Raw genomic sequence first — 24611 nt, 5'->3', positions numbered from 1 at the left:
AAAACCATAAAAATCCTAGAGAAAAATATAAGTGGTAAGTTCCTTGATATTGCTCTTGTTGATATTTTCTGGATCTGACTCCAAAGGAATAGGCAACAAAAGAAAAACCAAACAAATGGAACTACATCAAATAGAAAGCTTCTGCACAATGAAGGAAACCATCAACAAAATAACAAGGAAACACTGAATGGAAGAAGATATTCCTAAATGATATCTGATAAAGGTTATATCCAAAACACATAAAGAAAGCAAACAACCCAATAACAACAACAACGAAAATTCAATTTAAAAATAGACAGAGAATCTGAATAGACGTTTTTCCAAAGAAGACCTACAGACAACTAAAAGGCACACCTCCAGAACAGCTGTTATCAAAAGGACAAGATATAACAAGTATTGGCCAGAATATAGACAAAAGAGAACCCTGATGTACTATTTGGTGGAAATGTAAATTGGTATAGCCACTATGGAAAACAGCATAAAGTGTCCTCAAAAAATTAAAAACAGAAGTACCATACAATCCAGCAAATCCAGTTCTGGATATTTATCTGAAGAAAATGAAAACACTAATTCAAAAAGGCACCTCTAGGTTCACTGTACTGTATTTATAATATAATAACCAAAATATTTGGGTTTCCCCAATGGCTCAGGGGTAAAGAATCTGCCTGCAGGGCAGAAGATGTAGGAGAGGTGAGTTTGATCCCTGGTCAGGAACATCCCCTGAAGAAGGAAATGGCAACCCATTCCAGTATTTTTACCTGGAGAATCCCATGGACAGAGAAGCCAGCGGGTTATAGTTCACAGGGTCGCACAGAGTCAGACACAACTGAACACACACACACAAACCAAGATATGGGAACAAATATCTATCAACTGATGAATGGATAGAGGAGATGTTTTATATATGTGTTTATACAAGATAAATATTTTATACTTATATGTATATAATAGAATATCACTCAACCATAAAAAAGAATGAAATGGACCTTGAGGTATTAGGCTAAACACAATAAGACAGATAGAGAAAGACAAATACCAAATGATTTTGCTTATCTGTGAGATCTAAAACAGAAAGGAACAAACAAAACAAGGAACAGATTCATGGTTGCCAGAGTTGGGGTAGGTAGGCAAAAATGGGTGAAGGGGATCAAAAGGTACAAAATTTCAGTTTTAAAATAAGTAAGTCTTATAGTTTTGGGAATACAGGTCTTTGGTCTCCTTAGGTAGGTTTATTCCAGGATATTTTATTCTTGTAGTGGGGTTGTTATTCTTGTTATTACCAAGTTGTTATTCTTGGTAAATGGGATTGTTTCTTGAATTTTCTTTCTGATCTTTTATTGTTAGTATACAGACAGTGGCTCAGAGGTTAAAGCATCTGCCTGCAATGCGGGAGACCTGGGTTCGATCCCTGGGTCGGGATCCCCTGGAGAAGGAAATGGCAACCCACTCCAGTATTCTTGCCTGGAGAATCCCATGGACGGAGGAGCCTGGTGGGCTACAGTCCATGGGGTCGCAAAGAGTCGGACACGACTGACCAAGAGACTTAACTATAGATAAGAACAGACTTCTATGTATTAATTCTGTAACCTGCAAATTTACCAAATTCATAATGAGCTCTAGTAGTTTTCTTTTGGTATTTTTAGGATTTTCTAAAACATTTTCTACATGTATAGTATCATGTCATTTGCAAACAGTGACATGAATTTAACTTCTTTCTCATTTGAATTTCATGTATTTCTTTCTCTTCTCTGATTGCTGTAGCTAGGACTTCCAAAACTAAGTCAAATAGAAGTGGTGAGAGTGGTCCTCTTTGTCTTGTTCCTGATCTTAGAGGAAAGGCATTTAGCTTCTCACCAATAAATACGATTGTTAGTTATAGTTTGTCATATATGGGGTTTATTATGTTGAGGTATGGTCCCTCTATGCCCACTTTCTGGAGTTTTTATCATAAATGGGTGTTGAATTTTGTCTAAAGCTTTTTCTACATCTATTGAGATGATCATATCACCTCACACCAGTCAGAATGGCTAATCATCAAAAAATCCACAAACAACAAATGCTTGAGAGGGTGTTGAGAGAACACCCTCCTACACTGTTGATGAGAATGTAAATTGCAGCCACTATGGAGAACAGTATGGAGATTCCTTAAGAAGCTAAAAATAGAGTTACCATATGATCCTGCAATCCCACTCCTGGGCATACAACGAGAGAAAAATGTGATCCAAAAGGATACATGCACCCCAGTGTTCACTGAAGCATTCTTGACAGTAGACAAGATATGGAAGCAACTTAAATGTCCATCAGTAGAAAATGGATAAAGAATGTGTGGTACATATTTACACAATGGAATATTACTCAGCCACTAAAAAGAATACCGCTATTTGCAGCAACATGGGTAGACCCAGAGATTGTCATATTTAGTAAAGTAAGTCAGACAGAGAAAGAAATATTATATCTTATTTATGAAACAGAAATAGACTCACAGACTTAGAGAAGGAACTTATAGTTACAGGGGAGAATAGTGGGGGGAGGGATATTTAGAGAGTTTGGAATTGATATGTACACACTGCTGCCTCTAAAATGGATAACCAAAGAGGACTGACTGTATAGCATAGGGAACTCTGCTAAATATTCTGTAATAAACTAAGTGGAAAAAGAATTTGAGTTATATATATAACTGAATCACTATTCTGTACACTTTAATTAGCACAACCCTGTTAATCAACTGTACTACAATATAAAATTAGATACATGTAAATGTATAACTGAATCACTATTCTGTATACTTTAATTAGCACAACACTTAATCAACTGTACTATAATATAAAATTAAAATTGTAAAAAACAGAATAAAATAAGTCATGGGGATTTTGTATATAACACAGTGACTATAATCAAAACTATTGTATTGCAGATGTGAAAGTTGGTTAAAAAAGTAAGTCTTGAAAGTTCTCATCACAAGAAAAAAATTTTGTAACATTAATATGGTGACAGATGGTGTAACTATTAATAGACTGATTGTGGTGGTCATTTTGCAATGTATACAAAAGTTGAATCATTATGTTGTACAAAATGAAACTAGTATAATATTGTATGTCAATTGTGGTGGCTGTTGTTTAGTCTCTAGGTTGTGTCTGACTCTTTGCAGCCCCTTAGGCTATAGCCCACCAGGCTCCTCTCTCCATGGGATTTCCCAAGCAAGAATACTGGAGTGGGTTGCCATTTCCTTCTCCAGGGGATGTTCCCAACCCAGGAACCGAACCCCCATCTCTTGCATTAGCAGGCTAATTCTTTACCACTGAACCACCAGGGAAGCCCATGTCAACTGTACTTCAGTTGAAAAAGAAATCTATCATAGGAACCAAAGCGGGGAAAAAAAGAGCAAGGGTAAGAAGAATTTCTGTTGAGCTCTTATTATATTAAGGGCAGTTTAATGATATGATCTCATTTAGGTACCATCATTATCCCCATTTTGCAGACAACAAAACTGATATTTAATGTAGTTAAATAATTTCCCCAAAGTCTTTTAGCTGACAAGAAGCAGAGCTGGAAACATGGGTTCTTAGCAATCTGTTACATTGCTCCTCACCCATCATGAAACACTGTATCAAAGTCCTTGTAAAAACATGAAGCATTCAACTTAATCTTACTGTTACAAATATTATAGCAAATATCAAATTAATTAGATACTCAAAGTTAATGAGAGGCATACATGTTGGTCAAAAATGCCACCACGTTTGGGAAGTGTCATAACTGATGTACACATGAGCAAATGGAGGGGGCTCACTGCAGGTATGTTGATGACCATTCGGGAAAGAAAACAGAATATGCAGAGACGTGAAGGCACAGAAGAACATATTGAAGGGTGATGCATAGGTTCAGAGTACAGCAGAGACACTCTAGCTATTCCAATCTTAAACCAGCATTTATTCTTTTAATTGGAAATGTTTCTGTTTATAAATAATCTTCTGCTATATTACCCTGTTTGCGGAGTGCTAAGGAATAAAATTGGAGAAGGCAATGGAAACCCACTCCAGTACTCTTGCCTGGAAAATCCCATGGACAGAGGAGCCTGGTGGGCTGCAGTCCGTGGGGTCGCGAAGAGTCGGACACGACTGAGCGACTTCACTTTCACTTTTCACTTTCATGCGTTGGAGAAGGCAATGGCAGCCCACTCCAGTGTTCTTGCCTGGAGAATCCCAGGGACGGGGGAGCCTGGTGGGCTCCCATCTATGGGGTCGCGCAGAGTCGGACATGACTAAAGCTACTTAGCAGCAGCAGCAGCAAGGAATAAAATACCTCTTTGAACTTAAAATTCAGACTGTCGAGTTTGATGACCATATACCAAAAAAAAAAAAAAAACCACCAGAATTTCTATGAACAAAAATCACTAACTTACCAGGTGACAAAGGCATAAATTGCTCCAGTGATGATAATGGCTGTTGCATAATGCCAGCAAAAGCACATGGTGAGAAACGTAATGTTGTTATGATCCGCTAAATCCCAAGGAGGGCCTCCGTTGAGGGGATAAAGGACAAACCCAATCTGTAATTTAAAAGAAAGAGTGAACATTAAAGCATTACCAGCCATATTCCCGAAGATGGTGCAGTTCAAAATGCTTTCTTTCAAGATTAATGGTGACAGATAACTCCCATTATCTGAGATGCTACAGATGAGAAACTATCTGTTTTACTAAGAAAGACAATATCTACTAAATCATATTTTTGCAAAAATGTTTAGGATATTTACAGATCAATTCTCAAAATATGACTACTTTGGCCACCTCATGCGAAGAGTTGACTCACTGGAAAAGACTCTGATGCTGGGAGGGATTGGGGGCAGGAGAAGAAGGGGACGACAGAGGATGAGATGGCTGGATGGCATCACTGACTTGATGGACGTGAGTCTGAGTGAACTCCGGGAGTTGATGATGGACAGGGAGGCCTGGCATGCTGCAATTCATGGGGTCGCAAAGAGTCGGACACGACTGAGCAACTGAACTGAACTGAACTGAGTCATCTCTGTAGATTGGTAGACTTTCAGAGAATTTGGTAGGATTCTAAGATGCTCAGTTTCACTCTGTTATTTCAAAATCACAGTTGGTTTTTTTTTTTAAGTTTTTGAAATAAACAAAGCCCACTGGTAACATTATATTTATACTTAGAGTTTGTCTCCCAAGATCAGGAGCAAGACAGAGTGTTTGATTTTACCATTTCTGTTCAACACTGTACTAGAAGTTCTAGCCAGAGCAACTAGTCAAGAAAAATAGATAAAGGGCATCCACACTGCAAAGGAAGAAGTAAAACTATCTATGTTCACAAATAAAATGATCTTATGTACAGAAAATTCTAAAGAATCCACAAAAAGCCTATTAGAGCTAATAAATGAATTTAGCAAACTTGCAGGATACAAAATCAACACTCAAAACATGTAATGGACAATTCAAATAAATTAGGGGAACAACTCCACTTATAAAAGCACTGAAAAGAATAAAATATTTAGGAATAAATTTAATCAAGGAGGTTCAAGTAGTGTACCTTGCAAACTACAAAACATTGTCAAAAGAGATCAAAGATCTAAATAAATGAAAGTATACCGCATGTTCATGAACTGGAGCATTTAATATTGTTAAGATGGCAATAGCACCCAAAGCACTCCACAGATGCACTATGATCCCTATCAAAATCCCAATGGTCTTTTTTTTTGCAGAAATGGAAATCTGATTGTAAAATTTATGTGGTATTGCAAGGGACCCTGAATAGCCCAAACAGCCTTGAAAAAGTAAAGAAAAGTTGTAAGTCTTACACTTAGTGATTTCAAAACTTACGACAAAAACTATAATAATCAAAACATTGTGGTACTAACATAATGGTAGACATACAGATCAATGAAATAGAATTGTGAGTCCAGAAATAAGACCATAAACCTGTAATAAATTGGTTTTTGACAAGAGTGCCAAGGCCATTCAATGGGGAAGTTTAAGTCTCTTCAACAACTGGTGCTGGGACAAATGAATCTATACATGCAAAAAATATATATATTATTTATCCTTATTTTATACCATATATAAAAATTAACTCAAAATGAATCAAAAACCTAAATATGAGAACTAAAATCATACCTTCTGGAAGAAAACATAAGGAAAAATTTCATGTCCTGGATTTTAGTGATGATTTCTTATACATGACACCAAGACACATTAAAATAAAGAATTTTTGTACATCAAAGGACAGTATCAAGAAAATAAAAAGAAAATCCTCTGCATAGGAGAAAATCCTTGCAAATCATGTCTCTAATAAGGAATTGATATCTAGAATATATAAAGAAGTCCTAAATCTCAACAAAAAGCCAAAAACAATTTAATGGGCAAAGGGCAAGAAGACTCATTTCCCAAGAGGCATACAAATGGTTGATAAGCTCAAAAAAATGATGAATATCATCAAGTTATTAGAGAAGTACAAACCAAAACCACTATGAGATACCACTTCACTATGAGATATTAGTATCCCCTAGGGTGGTAGTAATAATAAGTAACAAGTATAGGTAAGGATATGGCAAAAGTGGAATCCTTATGCATTGCTGGTGAGAATGTAGAATGGTTTAGCCATGTGAAAAACACTTTGACAGTTTCTCAAAAAGTTAAATATAGAATTATCACATGACCTGGCAATTTTATTCTAGGTACTATATATACCCCACATAATTGAAAAGAGGTATTCAAAAAAAATTCCTACACAAAATTACATGACAGCATTTACACAAGGGCCAAAAGCTGAAAAAAATCCAAATGTCCATCAACTGATGATGAATAAGCAAAATGTGGTTGCTCCATATAACAATATTATTCAACCATAAGAAATAACGACATATTAATACATAATACAACATGAATGAATATAACATAATGAAAACATTATGTTAGAGAAAGAAGCTAGACACAAAAGGTAACAGCTTTTTTATTTATCTATCTATGTTTGGCTTTGCTGGGTCTTCGTTGCTGTGCACGGGCTTTCTCTAGTTGCAGCAAGCAGCTGCTACTCTTTGTTTTGGTGTGTGGGCTTCTTCTCATTGCTGTGGTTTCTCCAGTTGGGGAGCACAGGCTCTAGGTTGCACAGGCTTCAGTCATTGTGGAGCACAGGCTTAGCTTCTCCATGTCATGTGGAATGTTCCCGGACCAGAGATCGAACCAGTGGTCCCTGCACTGGTAGGCGAATTCTTATCCACTGCGTCACCAGGGAAGTCCAAAAGAAAACATATTGTATGGGGCAGGGTGAAGGACAGTGACTTGGATACAAGGGTCTGTGTGAGTCATCTCAGCAGTATGATACAGTTTGAACAATCAGTGCTAAGACAGTAGTTGGTCCCATGAAGACATGGTACTATTTCTCCCTTAAAACACAGATTATAGACTAGCGGATCCTGAGCCACATCTATATCACAGACATACTTTGCCTGCCCTGCATATTTTTAAAATAGTTTGAATTAGTTTACAACACTTCTAAAATTAGGGAACTTCGCACAAAAGTACATCTCAGCTTATTTCTAAAAATAGAAATATCTGGCCACACCAGACCTGTGTTCCAAAGCATGAATAGAAACATGTGTTCTCCATTGATTCATCATTCAGGTTGGTAGCTGCCTGACCAAGTGGAGCAGTCCAGAGGCCTTCATTTTACACTGGTGCTATGCACTTTATTTATTAATCAATGTCACATTCATAAATTTTTCTAAAATATCAGAGCTGAAATAAGCTAGATAGTCTATAATAACTCCTTCCTGCCCTTCTCTACATCCCAGGGGCCAGACTCCTTTTCTTGTCTCTATTTTACAGATAAGAAAACTAAGTAAGGCATGAGCCTGCCCCTTTGTCTCCAAATAGACAAAAAGGCCAGCTCCTGAGTCACCAGGGAAGTCCAAAAATATGGAAGTGGATAGCCTATCCATTCTCCAGGGAATCTTCCTGACCTAGGAATTGAACCAGGGTCTCCTGCATTGCTGGTGGATTCTTTACAAGCTGAGCTACCAGGGAAGCCTAAATATTGCTTCAGTTCAGTTCAGTTGCTCAGTACTGTCAGATTCTTTGTGACCCCATGGACTATAGTACTCCAGGCTTCCTTATACATCACCAACTCTTACAGCCCACTCAAACTCATGTCCATTGTGTTGGTGATGCCATTTACCATCTCATCCTCTGTCGTCCCCTTTTCCTCTCGCCTTCAATCTTTCCCAGCATCAGGTTTTTTCCAGTAAGTTGGTTCTTCGCATCAGGAGGCCAAAGTATTCAAGTTTCAGCTTCAGCATTAGTCTTTCCAATAAATTTTCAGGACTTATTCCTTTAGGATTGACTGGTTGGATCTCCTTGCCGTCCAAGGGACTCTCAAGAGTCTTCTTCAACACCACAGTTCAAAAGCATCAATTCTTCGGCACTCAACTTTCTTTATAGTCCAACTCTTACATCCATACATGACTATTGGAAAAACCACAGCTTTGACTAGATGGACTTTTGTTGGTAAAGTAATGTCTCTGCTTTTTAATAGCTGTCTAGGTTAGTCATAGCCTTACTTCCACAGAGCAAGGACTTTAATTTCATGTCGGCAGTCACCATCTGCAGTGATTTTAGAGCCCCCCAAAATAGTCTCTCACTGTTTCCAATGTTTCCCCATCTATTTGCTGTGAAATGATGGGACCAGATGCCATGATCTTAGTTTTCTGAATGTTGAGCTTTAAGCCAGATTTTTCACTCTCCTCTTTCACTTTCATCAAGAGGCTCTTTAGTTCTTCTTTGCTTTCTGCCATAAGGGTCATGTTATCTGCATATCTGAGGTTATTGATGTTTCTCCCAGCAATCTTGATTCAAGCTTGTACTTCCTCTAGCCCAGCATTTCACATGATGTATTCTGCATATAAGTTAAATAAGTAGGATGATAACATACAGCCTTGATGTACCCCTTTCTCTATTTGGAACCAGTCTGTTGTTCTATGTCCAGTTCTAACTGTTGCTTCTTGACCTGCATATACATTTCTCAGGAGGCAGGTCAGGTGGTCTGGTATCCCCAACTCTTTAAAAATTTTCCACAGTTTGTTGTGGTCCACACAACAAACACAGTCAAAGGTTTTGGCACAGTCAAGAAAGCAGAAGTAGATGTTTTTCTGGAACTCTCTTGCTTTTTCAATGATCCAATTGTTGTTGGCAACTTGATCTCTGGTTCTTCTGCCTTTTCTAAAACCAGCTTGAACATCTAGAAGTTCACAGTTCATGCACTATTGAAGCCTGGCCCGGAGAATTTTGAACATTACTTTGCTAGTGTGTGAGATGCGTGTAACTGTGTGGCAGTTTGAGCATTCTTTGGCATTGCCTTTCTTTGGGACTGGAATGCAAACTGACCTTTTCCAGTCCTGTGGCCACTGCTGAGTTTTCCAGATTTGCTGGCATACTGAATGCAGCACTTTCACAGCATCATCTTTTAGGATCTGAAATAGCTCAACTGGAATTCTATCACCTCCACTAGCTTTGTTTGTAGTGATGCTTCTTAAGGCCCACTTGACTTCCCATTCCAGGATGTCTGACTCTAGGTGAGTGATCACACCACCATGGTTATCTGGGTCATGAAGATCTTTTTTGTACAGTTCTTCTGTGTATTCTTGCCACCTCTTCCTAATATCTTCTGCTTCTGTTAGGTCCATATCATTTCTGTCTTTTATTGAGCCATCTTTGCATGAAATGTTCCCTTGGTATCTCTAATTTTCTTGAAGAGATCTCTAGTCTTTCCCATTCTATTGTTTTCCTCTAATTCTTTACACTCATCACTGAGGAAGGCTTTCTTAAGTCTCCTTGCTATTCTTTGAAACTCTGCATTCAAATGGGTATATCTTTCCTTTTCTCCTTTGCCTTTAGCTTCTCTTCTTTTCTCAGCTATTTCTAAGGCCTCCTCAGACAACCATTTTGCCTTTTTGCCTTTCTTCTTGGGGATGGTTTTGATCCCTGTCTCCTGTACAATGTCACGAGCCTCCATCCATAGTTCTTCAGGCACTCTGTCTATCAGATCTAATCTTTTGAAGCTATTTCTCACTTCCACTATAATCATAAAGGATTTGATTTTGGTACCTGAATGGTCTAGTGGTTTTCCCTACTTCCTTCAATTTAAGTCTGAATTTGGCAGTAAGGAGTTCGTGATCTGAGCCACAGTCAGCTCCCATCTTGTTTTTTGCTGACTGTATAGAGTTTCTCCATTTGGCTGCAAAGAATAAATCAATCTGATTTCGGTATTGACCATCTGGTGTTGTCCATGGATAGAGCCTTCTCTTGTATTGTTGGAAGAGGGTGTTTGCTATGATCAGTGCATTCTCTTGGCAAAACTCTGTTAGCCTTTGCCCTGCTTCATTTTGTACTCCAAGGCCAAATTTTCCTGTTACTCCAGGCAGCTCTTGACTTCCTACTTTTGCATTCCAGTCCCCCATAATGAAGAGGACATCATGTATGGAGAAGTAGTGGGAGAAAAACATTGTGAAAAGCAAATAACAATGTAATTTTATCAGCTTGAGACAGACTTTGGGGAATAAACATTCAAAGCAACCAAACATGGAAGCATAATAAATTTACCTAAGTCCCTGAAACATTTTCGTTTCAGAAGAATCCAGCACAGAGGGGGCGAGGGACACGTACCATGGCTAAAGCTTCCTATCCTGCTAGTATGTTTGCTTGTATTGGTATCAAATATTCATTTTTCTCCAAGTCTCAAATGTCATTTAGTCTGACCACCCAGTAAAGAAAAATACTAGTCTGGATATAATGATGGATAGAAAGTTTTAAAAATAATCTCATATTTATACCCTCAAAATTTAACCTCATATATCTTCCTTAGAAAAGCTCTTGGGGAAATATGAAAACATTATTACTCTGCCAAAAGGGATAACATTAAGCCAACCTATGCTCAGTTGCAAAAGTTCACAGCTTCCTCCCTCAGATATTTAATTAATTAATCATTAATTTTTAATGGAACACTAATTAGTTTCATCAGTTCTGCTGTTAATTGTATTATTACTTTACTCAGCTATCTTGGGTTTCCCCCTTTTACCTTACTTTCTTTATTTGAATATTTAGCTCTTTAAGAAATTGGATTGCATAAACTTATGGATAATCTTCAGCCCAAAAGATGGAATATACTTTCTTCTCAAATATATAGATTATACTACAACTGACATTGGGCTACATCCCAAAGAAGTCTTGACGCATTTCAAAGGGAACACATACAAAGCAATTGAAAACAAATAATAAAATAAAAAGAGTGTTTTTGGAAATTGAAAAGAATGCTTCTAAATAACTCATAAATTAAAGAGGAAAGCACATAGAAAATGCAACATTCAAAATTGCCCAAGGTGAAAGCTACCACATACAAAATTTCATAGGAGGTAGTTATACTAATGTTTAGGAGGAATTCTACAGTCTTAGGAATATTTATATAAAAATAAGAAAAATTAAATATAAGTGAATATTCAACTCAAAAAACTAGAAAGAGAGGGGAAGAATATAGCCTCATGACATTACAGAAAACTGAAAATTAGGAGAAACTGACAAATCCATAAATATAACATAAAATTTTAACATATCTCTATCAGAAAGTGAATGATCAACTAGATGGAAAGCAATTAGAAATAGAGAATATTTAGAAATATTTAATAAATATTTAGAATAGAAAGAAATATTTAATTAAAAAGAGTCAAAGAGCTTGACTTTACCCCTACATCCAGAGAAGTCTTTAATTTCCTTTAGTTCCCCTGAATCCATCATGCCTACCCCAGACTTGGAGTCCACAGAGCTGCAGCCCAGCTCTGCTCAGTCTATGAATGTCTACTCTATTCTATTTCTATTCTATTCACTGGTGGCTTGCCCTGTTTTCGTTTGTGGTGTTTAATTTGCAACTATGTATTTTTAAACTCTCTTACTTTCATTTACTTTTCTATTCTTTTAATTTACTTTTTATTTTATAGGTATTTTTGACAGTTTATGTGTCATTGTTACATATTTGAAGCAGAGGCAATACACTGAAGCATAAACTCACTGTGTCATCTTGACCTGAAATTATCACTGTTAAATTTTTTTAATTTAATTTTAATTTTGAATTGGCAATACCAGAACATAGTAAAATATTCCAATCAAGAGATATAGAATGCATAATCACATCTTACATGCCATTCTATTTAGCTTCCCAACTGATGATAAATAATCTCACAATACAACATCTATATACCAACTGGTTAAATTCACTGATTATCAAATTATACCATGATAAGGTATTTGTTATTTTTTCCAAATCATTTTACCTTCAAAAACCCCCTGAATCTCGGCCCCTCTTTACAAGCTTGTGCTCCAACAACCTTTCTACTCCCCCACATCTTTCTACTCCCCATAAGCTTAAATATCACATCTTTCCTAGCCCCCGTTTGACCACGATGTTTCTCTGAGTCTACCAGGGCTTTCTTATCAATCTTCACTGAAATGCAAATCCCTGGAAGAACCTCATCATCCCAAATCCCTGCACTTTAGTGACTAAAAATCTCCTCTAAGAAATCTTCTGTGATTAAACCACATTCACCTTTCATTCCAGACTTTCCTTATATCCATGAATGTATGTTCGGACAGAGGATGAGATGGTTGGATGGAGTCACCAACTCAATCGATATGAATTTGAGTAAACTCCAGGAGTTGATGATGGACAGGGAGGCCTGGTGTACTGCAGTCCATGGGGTCACAAAGAGTCGGACATGACTGACCGAACTGAACTGAACTGATAAAGTATATGTTCACTGATTGGAATACATGTTTTCAACAACACTCCAAGGTTAGGGAGTCAACAGTAAAAGTGCCTGGGATTTGGAGTCAGACAGACCCACATTTAGATCCTAGTTCCACTACTGTGTGATCCTGAGCAAGTAACTTGCTCTGAGTCTCTTTATCAGTCAGTTAGGGATGATAATATCTAACTTCCAAGTTGTCGTGAAGACAAAATGAAAAGGAAACAATGTGTATGTAAAAGCCATGTCCAGGGGCCGGCACATACTTATTCCTCAATACATAATAATTCCCTCCCTTTTCTGTCTTCCTTATGTTTCTTGAGCTTATTACCCATTAGGCTTTAAGTGGCTTTAGCATCAGGAACTGCTTCCAGCTAAGCACCAGCTCAGAGTTCCTACCAAATGGATATTCAGGTGTGTGATGAAGGTGTACACCTCCCACCTCCTTCTGTCGCTATTCTCACCAGGGCCGCTGGGCCCCTCAAAAGCCTGCATTCTCACTACCAGCAGCATATCAGAAGGACGTCTTTGGGTTCCAGGGTACAACACCCACAAGCAAAGAAAGAAGGCCATCAGTGCAGACACCAGGCACATTCACTGGAGGCCCCAACTCACCTGCCAGAACCAGCTTCCCTGAAGCAGGAAAAGGCTTGTCCGCAGAAGTTCCACAGTTATATTGGCCTGTATGAAGAGCTCTGTAAAGGCAACTAGGCCTGTCAAACAGACGACCAAGAACAGAAGCTTGTGCACAAAGATGTCCAGCATTTCCCGGCCGTGAGTGTGATTGTAGAAGACAAAAGCTGTTAGAAGCAGAAAAAATAGTTTGTCTTTCTCAATGACACTACTGTTCCTCCCCCATCTCCACACAGCTTTATTTATTTTATTTTTTTTTTAGTTTTTATTTTTACTTTATTTTACTTTACAATACTGTATTGGTTTTGCCATACATTGACATGAATCCACCACGGGTGTACATGCGATCCCAAACATGAACCCTCCTCCCACCTCCCTCCCCACAACATCCCTCCGGGTCATCCCCGTGCACCAGCCCCAAGCATGCTGTATCCTGCATCGGACAGAGACTGGTGATTCGATTCTTACGTGATAGTATACATGTTTCAATGCCATTCTCCCAAATCATCCCACCCTCTCCCTCTCCCTCTGAGTCCAAAAGTCCGCTATACACATCTGTGTCTTTGCTGTCTTGCATACAGGGTCATTATTGCCATCTTTCTAAATTCCATATATATGTCCACACAGCTTTACATAAAGCACACACATTTGTCCAAAATATGAGGTGCCCACTGCTTCCCATAATAATGGAAATCTCTAGCATTTTTGGAGTCATCACTATACCTGTTTACGATGTAATCTTTGAAATCTCCTTTTCCCTTCCCTAGTCTTTATTCTCTTCTCCATTACATCGTGACATTTTCAGCTAACTAAATTTCAAAGCATATTTTATGCAAAAGGATAAATAATAAGCATGATGAAGGCAGGGGACCAGGAGTTAGGGCAAATGGACAGATGAATGAAATAGTCTTTTCTTAAGCAATTTCCTCTACTGGAGGCAGCAAATATAAACACCAATAAAAAGAGTGGACTTCGATGGGTAGGGCAAGTTTCTCTGGAAGCTCCCAAGAAGTAGTAACTAACTATATTTTTAATCCTATGGACAGAATAGTGGCTTCAACTTCATCCTTTTCATTTGGATGTGGAGGAAAAGATGTTCATTCAAAATATGGTAACATCCGGAGAGTAGCTCTGGTGTGAATGGATATATGCAGATATGTATGGTTCAGTCCCTTTGCTGTCCACCTGAAACTATCACAGCATTGTTAATTGACTATACTCCAATATAAAATAAAAAGTTTGAAATAATATGATAACATCTGAGATAATGAGAATGATGCTGTTGGTGACTGTTGCCCAGCTTTTATCTATCCCTTGTTCTCAAAGAGCATTTGGCAAAAGTGCTTATCTTTAGACGTAGGAAGCAAGGTGGACATTAGAAAGGACTGCTTTTGATAATTGGGGGCTTTTTAGTTCTATGACCAATCTACCCCTTACATATAAAATGTTGTGGTTCAGTCATTAAGTCGTGTCCAACTCCTTTGTGACCCCATGGACAGTAGCCCACCAGGCTCCTCTTCCATGGGATTCTCCAGGCAACAGTACTGGAGTGGGTTGCCATTTCCTTCTCCATACGTATAAAATAAATGAAAACAAAGCATTAAACACTTGTCATCAGTGTTTTCTTATGCAGTAACAGGGAGGCCAACTGAACAAAAAGTGTTAGGACCTCAATTGTATGTGACTGGATTTTTTGGACTCTGTTTTATCATGTAAATGTGGAGTTTCATTATATCAATATTAAAAAGACTACTTCATCGGTATGGGAACTACTCTGCTTTGAGAGGTCTCTTTGTTGGAGGATATTTATGCTTTACTAACTTCAGAGAAGGAAATAACAACCCACTCCAGTATTCTTGCCTGGGAAATCTCACAGACAGAGAAGCCTGATGGATTTCAGTCCATGGGATCACAAAGAACTGGACACAACTGAGTGTCTGGGGAGGCCTTGCAAATAGCTGTGAAAAGAAGAGGCAAAAAGCAAAGGAGAAAAGGAAAGATATAAGCACCTGAATGCAGAGTTCCAAAGAATAGCAAGAAGAGATAACAAAGCCTTCCTCAGCAATCAATGCAAAGAAATAGAGGAAAAGAACAGAATGGAAAGACTAGAGATCTCTTCAAGAATATTAGAGATACCGAGGGAACATATCATGCAAAGACGGGCTCAATAAAGGACAGAAATGGTATGGACCTAACAGAAGCAGAAGATATTAAGAGGAGGTGGCAAGAATACACAGAAGAACTGTACAAAAAAGATCTTCATGACCCAGATAATCACAATGGTGTGATCACTCATTTAGAGCCAGACATCTTAGAATGTGAAGTCAAGTGGGTCTTAGAAAGCATCACTACAAACAAAGCTAGTGGAGGTGATGACATTCCAGTTGAGCTATTTCAAATCCTGAAAGATGATGCTGTGAAAGTGCTGCACTCAATATGCCAGCAAATGTGGAAAACTCAGCAGTGGCCACAGGACTGGAAAAGGTCAGTTTTCATTCCAATGCCAAAGAAAGGCAATGCGAAAGAATGCTCAAACTACCCCACAACTACACTCATCTCACACGCTAGTAAAGTAATGCTCAAAATTCTCCAAGCCAGGCTTCAGCAATATGTGAACCGTGAACCTCCTGATGTTCAAGCTGGTTTTAGAAAAGGCAGAGGAACCAGAGAACAAATTGCCAACATCCACTGGATCATGGACAAAGCAAGAGAGTTCCAGAAAAACACCTTTTTCTGCTTTATTGACTATGCCAAAGCCTTTGACTGTGTGGATCACAAAGAACTGAGGAAAATTCTGAGAGAGATGGGAATACCAGACCGCCTGACCTGCCTCTTGAGAGATCCGTATGCAGGTCAGGAAGCAACAGCTAGAACTGGACATGGAACAACAGACTGGTTCCAAATAGGAAAAGGAGTATGTCAAGGCTGTATATTGTCATCCTGCTTATTTAACCTATATGCAGAGTACATCTTGAGAAACACTGGGCTGGAAGAAGCACAAGCTGGAATCAAGGTTGCAGAAGAAATATCAATAACCTCAGATATGCAGATGACACCACCCTTATGGCAGAAAGTGAAGAGGAACAAAAAAGCCTCTTGATGAAAGTGAAAATGGAGAGTGAAAAAGTTGGCTTAAAGCTCAACATTCAGAAAACGAAGATCATGGCATCCGGTCCCATCACTTCATGGGAAATAGATGAGGAAACAGTGGAAACAGTGTCAGACTTTATTTTTTGGGCTCCAAAATCACTGCAGATGGTGACTGCAGCCATGAAATTAAAAGACGCTTACTCCTTGGAAGAAAAGTTATGACCAACCTAGATAGTATATTCAAAAGCAGAGACATTACTTTGCCGACTAAGGTCCGTCTAGTCAAGGTTATGGTTTTTCCTGTGGTCATGTATGTGAAGAAGGTCATGTGAAGAAGGCTGAGCGCCCAATAATTGATGCTTTTGAACTGTGGTGTTGGAGAAGACTCTTGAGAGTCCCTTGGACTGCAAGGACATCCAACCAGTCCATTCTGAAGGAGATCAGCCCTGAGATTTCTTTGGAAGGAATGATGCTAAAGCTGAAACTCCAGTACTTTGGCCACCTCATGCAAAGAGTTGACTCATTGGGAAAGACCCTGATGCTGGGAGGGATTGAGGGCAGGAGGAGAAGGGGACGACCGAGGATGAAATGGCTGGATGGCATCACGGACTCGATGGACATGAGTCTGAGTGAACTCTGGGAGTTGGTGATGGACAGGGAGGCCTGGTGTGCTGCAATTCATGGGGTCGCAGAGTCGGACACTACTGAGCAACTGAACTGAACTGAACTGAGTGACTAAAGAGCAACAACAATGCTTCACTACTCTGAGCTCAGTTTGTTGTGTTAAAAATGGAAATAATGATCATCTCCAGGATAAACCTGAGATAAACGAGCATGGCAGGTGGTTCTTTAAGGCAGATGTGAAATTTGAATACAATACCTGAATGATTGTGCTTGTCCAGTTTTACTAAGTAAGTTAGTAGGGAAGGGAAATCTTTGGCATCCTGTCTAGGACACCTCAATAGTTTACCATGACCCAAACAGCTGGCCTACAGGTCAAGGCTGTACCAGGACACCAAAGGAAAGGTGCCCTTTATTGTTGTAAAGGGCTAGACAAATATCCAATAATAATGAAAGATAAATGAAAACACTCATACTTACCCTCCACAAATAAGGCATTTAATAGCATTAACTTGCTAAAGGAGGCAGGAAGTGACCTGATGGTGGAACATAAGATGTTTGTCACACCCAGCAGCCCAAAGAAGAGGTACATGGTAAAATGATGCCAGTCTAGGAGTCTAACCCACTGATCCTTTTTGTAGTCATATAAGATCAAGTGTGGTCCTCCAGGAACAAACTGTCCTGCAAGGATGCCTGCAGAAGGATAAATCACACTTTAAGCCATCTTTCCACAACTTTACTGAAAACTGAAGTGCAGAAGGATCAGCCTACAGCTTAGCCCAATATATTGTCTTTTTATGGCACTGATTCTTCTTTCTGGGCCACTATCTAACAGCTGAGCACTGGTTCTTCAGACAGGTTTAGAGCTTCAAAGACTGGTTTGGATAATCTCTTTTAATCAAAGACAGCCAATTTTGTCAAACAGCTAAGTCAGATCTTCAAAGCTAATGGTCTTAGTTCCACTGAGTTCCCCGATCAGTTCCACTGATGGACTAAGTTCCTATTTTAATCTAACGACTAGATAAATCCTGAGTAATTTTGGATTTAGATTTGTGAGATTAATCCTACAGCATCTGATTACTTCCTTCTTACACAGTACGTCTTGGGGTCAGGAGTTGTGCTTGGTTTAGGATTAAAATGCTAGAGTTCAGCTTCTCCCCAGTTAAGGATAACCAGATACAACTGAGCAACTGAAGTGAACTGTTAGAAAACCATGCTTGAACTGAATTGCTACATGATCAAGCAAAAAACAGAAATACAATTAGAATATGTATTCAGATGTATTTGAATAAAAAATTTATTTTAGTAATCTCTTGTTTTGATATTCAGTCTTCTCTTTGCATGTGAAAATACACCAAGAAAGCAAACTGAACACAAAAAAGGGTCACTCACCAATTAAAGCCGTTCCAACTAGCACGATTCCCTCCAACATTTCTGTTCGATAGAAGAATGCTTTGGAATCAAAGTAGGAAGTCGGCTTCTGCTTTTTGAAGGCATATTTCAGAACGCACTTTGTAGTCCACCAAATCCCAAGTATAATTAAGATGAATCCAGGGAAAGCATGGCCTTTGAAATCCCCCATGACTACCAAAATAAGAACATAGAGAAGATGAAGGCATTTCATTTCTAGAACTTGGCCTAAGTGTCACTTTTTCGGTTAAGTATACTATCTCTGATAATGGTAGATATGCCACTGAGTCAGAGGGTCCAGTATTACTGACGACAGTCGTAGACCCATTCTAATTCAACAATACCAACAAGTAGAACAATGCACATTTGTTGAGCACTTACCTTTCTCTAGACACTGTGTCAAGTGGTTTACGTGTGATCTCTAACTTAATTTTCACAACATACCCATAAATCAAGTGTTAAATCACATTTTCAATGGGGATACAAGGATAGGAAGTGAAATGACTTACCCAAAGCTCACAACTATTGGAAAATAAAAACATCATTGTCTTTAACAGAGAACTGAAAAGGTCTCAGAAAAATGATAGTGTGTACTCAACCAACACATTTTAAATATATTTGAAAGAAAGTAACAGGAAAGTTTTATCTTTATGTTTTTTTTTTATTTTTTTATTTTTTATTTTTTTTAAATTTTAAAATCTTTAATTCTTACATGTATTCCCAAACATGAACCCCCCTCCCACCTCCCTCCCCATAACATCTTTCTGGGTCATCCCCATGCACCAGCCCCAAGCATGCTGCATCCTGCGTCAGACATAGACTGGCGATTCAATTCACATGATAGTATACATGTTAGAATGGCATTCTCCCAAATCATCCCACCCTCTCCCTCTCCCTCTGAGTCCAAAAGTCCGTTATACACATCTGTGTCTCTTTCCCTGTCTTGCATACAGGGTCGTAACTTGAAGTGATATAAAACTGCCTACAAGAATTTTTAAATAGGGAATTTCAAAGTATCAAACATCAAGAGTGTAGAAAAGATCATTAGAACTTATTCAAAGATCTGTGCACACTTCCACACTTTCCCAGCCACATCGCCATTTGATCAGAATCACATTTCCAGTTCTGAGCAGTGGACTGTGGCATTTGCCACGTCCAGGCTGAGTCAGTTAAGAACCTGCATGATTCCTTTAACTCACTTTTCCCCTGCCTTGGCAACCTGGGCATAGCATATCTACAAGATAGAAGACAATCAAACAGCCTGTATCAGATTTCTGCAAGAAACAACCCTTTATTGGGTTAAGTCATTTAAGTGTTGAGGTTTAATAGCTTAATCAAGCAGATCCAAAGGGATACCAAGCTAAAACAAACTGCAAATTCTGTTCATTCCATTGCTACATGATTGAGCAATAAAAATCAGACATAGTCTCCTTTTTGGTCAGCACTATACAAAACCATTGCACTCATCTCACACGCTAGGAAAGTAATGCTCAAAATTCTCCAAGCTAGCCTTCAACAGAACAAGAAACAAGAACTTCCAGATGTTCAAGCTGGGCTTAGAAAAGACAGAGGAACCACAGATCAAATTGTCAACATTCGTTGGATCAGAGAAAAAGTAAGAGAATACCAGGAAAACATCTATTTCTGCTTCATTGACTATGCTAAAGCCTTTGATTGTGTGGATCACAACAACCTATGGAAAATTCTTCAAGAGATGGGAATACCAGACCACCTGACCTGCCTGCTGAGAAATCTGTATGCAGGATAAGAAGCAACAGTTAGAACTGGACATGGAACAACACACTGGTTCCAAATCAGGAAAGGAGTATGTCAAGGCTATATATTGTCACCCTGCTTATTTAACTTATTTTCTAAGTATATCATGCAAAATGCTGGGCTGGATGAAGCATAAGCTGGAATCAAGATTCAGTTCAGTTCAGTCACTCAGACGTGTCCAACTCTCTGTGAGCCAATGGACTGCAGTATGCCAGACTTCCCTATCCATCACAAACTTCTGGAGCTTACTCAAACTCATGTCCATGAGTCGGTGATGTCATCCAACCATCTCATCCTCTGTCATCCCCTTCTCCTCCCACCTTCACTCCTTCCCAGAATGAGGGTCTTTTCAAATGAGTCGGTTCTTTGCATACTTTCTGCCAAAGTATTGGAGTTTCAGTATCAGTCCTTCCAATGAATAATCAGGACTAATTTCCTTTAGGATTGACTACTTGGATCTCCTTGCAGTCCAAGAGACTCTCAAGAGTCTTCTCCAATACCACAGTTCAAAAGTATCAATTCTTCGGTGCTCAGCTTTCTTTATAGTCCAATTCTCACATCCATACATGACCACTGGAAAAATTAAAGCTATGACTAGATGGACCTTCATTGGCAAAGTAATGTTTCTGCTTTTTAATATGCTGTCTAGGTTAGTCATAACTTTCCTTCCAAGGAGCAAGTGTCTTTTAATTACATGGCTGCAGTCACCATCTACAGTGATTTTGGAGCTCCCAAAATCTACTTACCATGAAGTGATGGGACCAGATGCCATGATCTCTTTTCTGAACATTGCTTTAAGCCAACTTGTCACTCTCCTCTTTCACTTTCATCAAGAGGCTCTTTAGTTCTTCCTCACTTTCTGCCATAAGGGTGGTGTCATCTGCATATCTGAGGTTACTGGCATTTCTCTTGGCAAACTTGATTCCAGCTTGTGCTTCATCCAGCCTAGCATTTCTCATGATGTACTCTGCATATAAGTTAAGTAAGCAGGGTGACAATAGACAGCCTTGACATACTCCTTTCCCTATTTGGAACCAGTCTGTTGTTCCATGTGCAGTTCTAACTGTTGCTTCTTGACCTGCTTACACATTTCTCAGGAGGCAGGTAAGGTGGTCTGGTATCCCCAACTCTTTCAGAATTTTCCACAATTCTTTGTGAACCACAGAGTCAAAGGCTTTGGTGTAGTCAATAAAGCAGAAATAGACATTTTTCTGGAACTCTCTTGCTTTTTTGATGATCCAACGGATGTTGGCAACTTGATCTCTGGTTCTTCTGCCTTTTCTAAATCCAGCTTGAACATCTGGAAGTTCACGGTTCACATACTGTTGAAGCATGGCAGAGAATTTTGAGCATTACTTTGCCAGCGTGTGAGATGAGCACAAATGTGTGGTAGTTTGAGCATTCTTTCACATTGCCTTTCTTTGAGATTGGAATGAAAACTGACCTTTTCCAGTCCTGTGGCCACTGCTGAGTTTTCCAAATTTCATGGCATATTGGGTGCAGCACTTTGATAGCATCATCTTTTAGGATCTGAAATAGCTCAACTGGAATTCCATCACCCCCACTAGCTTTGTTCATAGTGACGCATTCTAAGGCCCACTTGACCTTGCATTCCAGGATGTCTGGCTCTAGGTGAATGATCACACCATCGTGTTATCTGGGTCATAAAGATCTTTTGTGTATAGTTCTTCTGTGTATTCTTGCCAGCTCTTCTTAATATCTTCTGCTTCTGTTAGGTCCATAACATTTCTGTCCTTTATTGAGCCATCTTTGCATGAAATGTTCCTTTGTTATCTCCAATGTTTTTAACGAGATCTCTAGTCTTTTCCATTCTATTGTTTTCCTCTAATTCTTTACATTGATCACTGAGGAAGGCTTTCTTATCTCTCCTTGCTATTCTTTGGAACTCTGCATTCAAATGGGTATATCTTTCCTTTTCTCCTTTGCCTCTAGCTTCTCTTCTTTTCTCAGCTATTTCTAAGTCCTCCTCAGACAACCGTTTTGCCTTTTTGCATTTCTTTTTCTTGGGGATGATCTAGATCACTGCCTCCTGTACAATGTCATGAGCCTCCGTCCATAATTCTTCAGGCACTCTGTCTATCAGATCTAATCTTTTGAGTCTACTTCTCACTTCCACTGTATAAGCATAAGGGATTTTATTTTGGTCATACCTGAATGGTCTAGTGGTTTTCCCTACTTTCTTCAATTTAAGTCTGAATTTGGCAATAAGGAGCTCATGATCTGAGCCATAGTCAGTCAGTTCCCTCTCTTGTTTTTGCTGACTGTATATAGTTCCTCTGTCTTCAGCCACAAAGAATATAATCAGCCTGAATTCAGTATTGACCATCTGATGATGTCCATGTGTAGAGTCTTCTCTTGTGTTGTTGGAAGAGGGTGTTTGCTATGATCAATGCATTCTCTTGGCAAAACTCTATTAACCTTTGCCCTGCTTCATTCTGTACTCCAAGACCAAATTTGCCTGTTACTCCAGGTATTTCTTGACTTCCTACTTTTTTCCAGTCGCCTGTAATGAAAAGGACATCTTTTTTGGGTGTTAGTTCTATAAGGTCTTGTAGGTCTACATAGAATCATTCAACTTCTTCAGCATTACTGGTTGGGGCATAGACATGGATTACTATGGTATTGAATGGTTTGCCTTGAAAATGAACAGAGATCATTCTGTCTTTTTTGAGATCACATCCAGGTACTGCATTTCAGACTCTTTTGTTGACCATGATGGCTACTCCATTTCTTGTAAGGGATTCTTGCTCACAGTAGTAGATATATGGTCATCTGAGTTAAATTCACCCATTTCGGTTCATTTTGGTTTGCTGATTCCTAAAATGTTGATGTTCACTCTTGCCATCTCCTGTTTGACCACTTCCAGTTTGCCTTGATTCATGGAACTAACATTCCAGGTTCCTATGCAATATCGCTCTTTACAGCATCAGACTTTACTTCCATCACCAGTCACATCCACAACTGCATATCGTTTCTGCTTTGGCTCCATCTCTTCATACTTTCTGGAGTTATTTCTCCACTGATCTCCAGCAGCATATTTGGCACCTACTGACCTGGGGAGTTCATCTTTCAGTGTCCTATCTTTTTGTCTTTTCATTCTGTTCATGCCGGGAGAAATATTAATAACCTCACCTATGCTGATGATACCATTCTTATGGCAGAAAGTGAAAAAGAACCAAAGAGCCTCTTGATGAAAGTAAAAGAGGAGAGTGAAAAAGTTTGCCTAAAACTCAAGTTTCAAAAACTGAGATCATGGCATTTGGTCCCATCATTTCATAGCAAATAGATGGAGAAACAATGGAAACAGTAAAGAACTTTATTTTCTTGGACTCCAAAATCACTGTGGACAATGACTGCAGCCATGAAATTAAAAGATGCTTGCTCCTTGGAGAAAAGCTATGAAAAACACAGACAGCATATTAAAATGCAGAGACATTACTTTGCTGACAAAGGTCCATCTAGTCAAAGCTATGGTTTTTCCAGTATTTATGTCTGGATGTGAGAGTTGGACCATAAAGAAAGGTGAGCACCAAAGAATTGATGCTTTTGAACTGTGGTGCTGAAGAAGACTCTTGAGAGTCCCTTGGACTGCCAGCAGATCCAACCAGTCCATCCTAAAGGAAATCAGTCCTGAATGGACTGATGCTGAAGCTCGAAAACTTTGGCCACCTGATACAAAGAACTGACTCATTGGGAAAGACCCTGATTCTGGGAAAGATTGAAGGCAGGAGGAGAAGGGGACGACAGAGGATGAGATTGCTGGATGGCTTCACTGACTCAATGGACATGAGTTTGAGCAAGCTCCAGGAGCTGGTGAAGGACAGGGAAGCCTGGCGTGTTTCAGTCCATGGAGTGGCAAAGCGTCCGACATGATGAAGGCCTGAACTGAATTGATAGAAAACCAGGCTTGAACTGTATTGCTACATGATCAAAATAAAAAACAATAAAAAACAGAAATATCTTCCTTTTTGGGTCAGTGCTATAGAAAATCAGAGTCTTCCCTAGTGGCTCAGACAGTAAAGAGTTTGCCTACAAATTGGAATACCTGGGTTTGATCCCTGAGTGGGGAAGATCCCCTGGAGAAGGCAATGGCAATCTACTCCAGTATTCTTGCCTGGAAAATCCCATGGATGAAGGAGCTTGGTGGGCCCCAGACCATGGGGTGGCAAAGAATCAGACACAACTGAGTGATTAACACACTCATAGAAAATCAGTCTTTAGTTATATGAGTTTTGAATTACATGAGCAGCCTTTTGTTCAAAGGTATT

At 39.1% G+C, this 24611-nt stretch overlaps 1 protein-coding gene across 1 annotated transcript in view; it reads right to left on the bottom strand.

Moving 5' to 3' along the window:
- LOC101110195 (transmembrane protein 45A-like) overlaps positions 1–24611 on the bottom strand; it is a 71845-nt gene that overhangs the window by 10631 nt on the left and 36603 nt on the right. Inside the window, exons 2-5 of the mRNA XM_004002882.6 lie at positions 18529–18720; positions 17617–17829; positions 13408–13592; positions 4400–4545 (exon numbers count right to left, since the gene is read on the bottom strand). Of these exons, the coding sequence (XP_004002931.1) occupies positions 4400–4545; positions 13408–13592; positions 17617–17829; positions 18529–18720 (736 nt within the window). The remainder of the gene's footprint in view (positions 1–4399; positions 4546–13407; positions 13593–17616; positions 17830–18528; positions 18721–24611) is intronic.

The sequence above is a fragment of the Ovis aries genome, chromosome 1 (genome assembly GCF_016772045.2).
Source record: "Ovis aries strain OAR_USU_Benz2616 breed Rambouillet chromosome 1, ARS-UI_Ramb_v3.0, whole genome shotgun sequence".
In the NCBI taxonomy this organism is placed as follows: Eukaryota; Metazoa; Chordata; class Mammalia; order Artiodactyla; family Bovidae; genus Ovis; species Ovis aries.
This window is presented reverse-complemented; position numbering and strand designations above follow the sequence as displayed.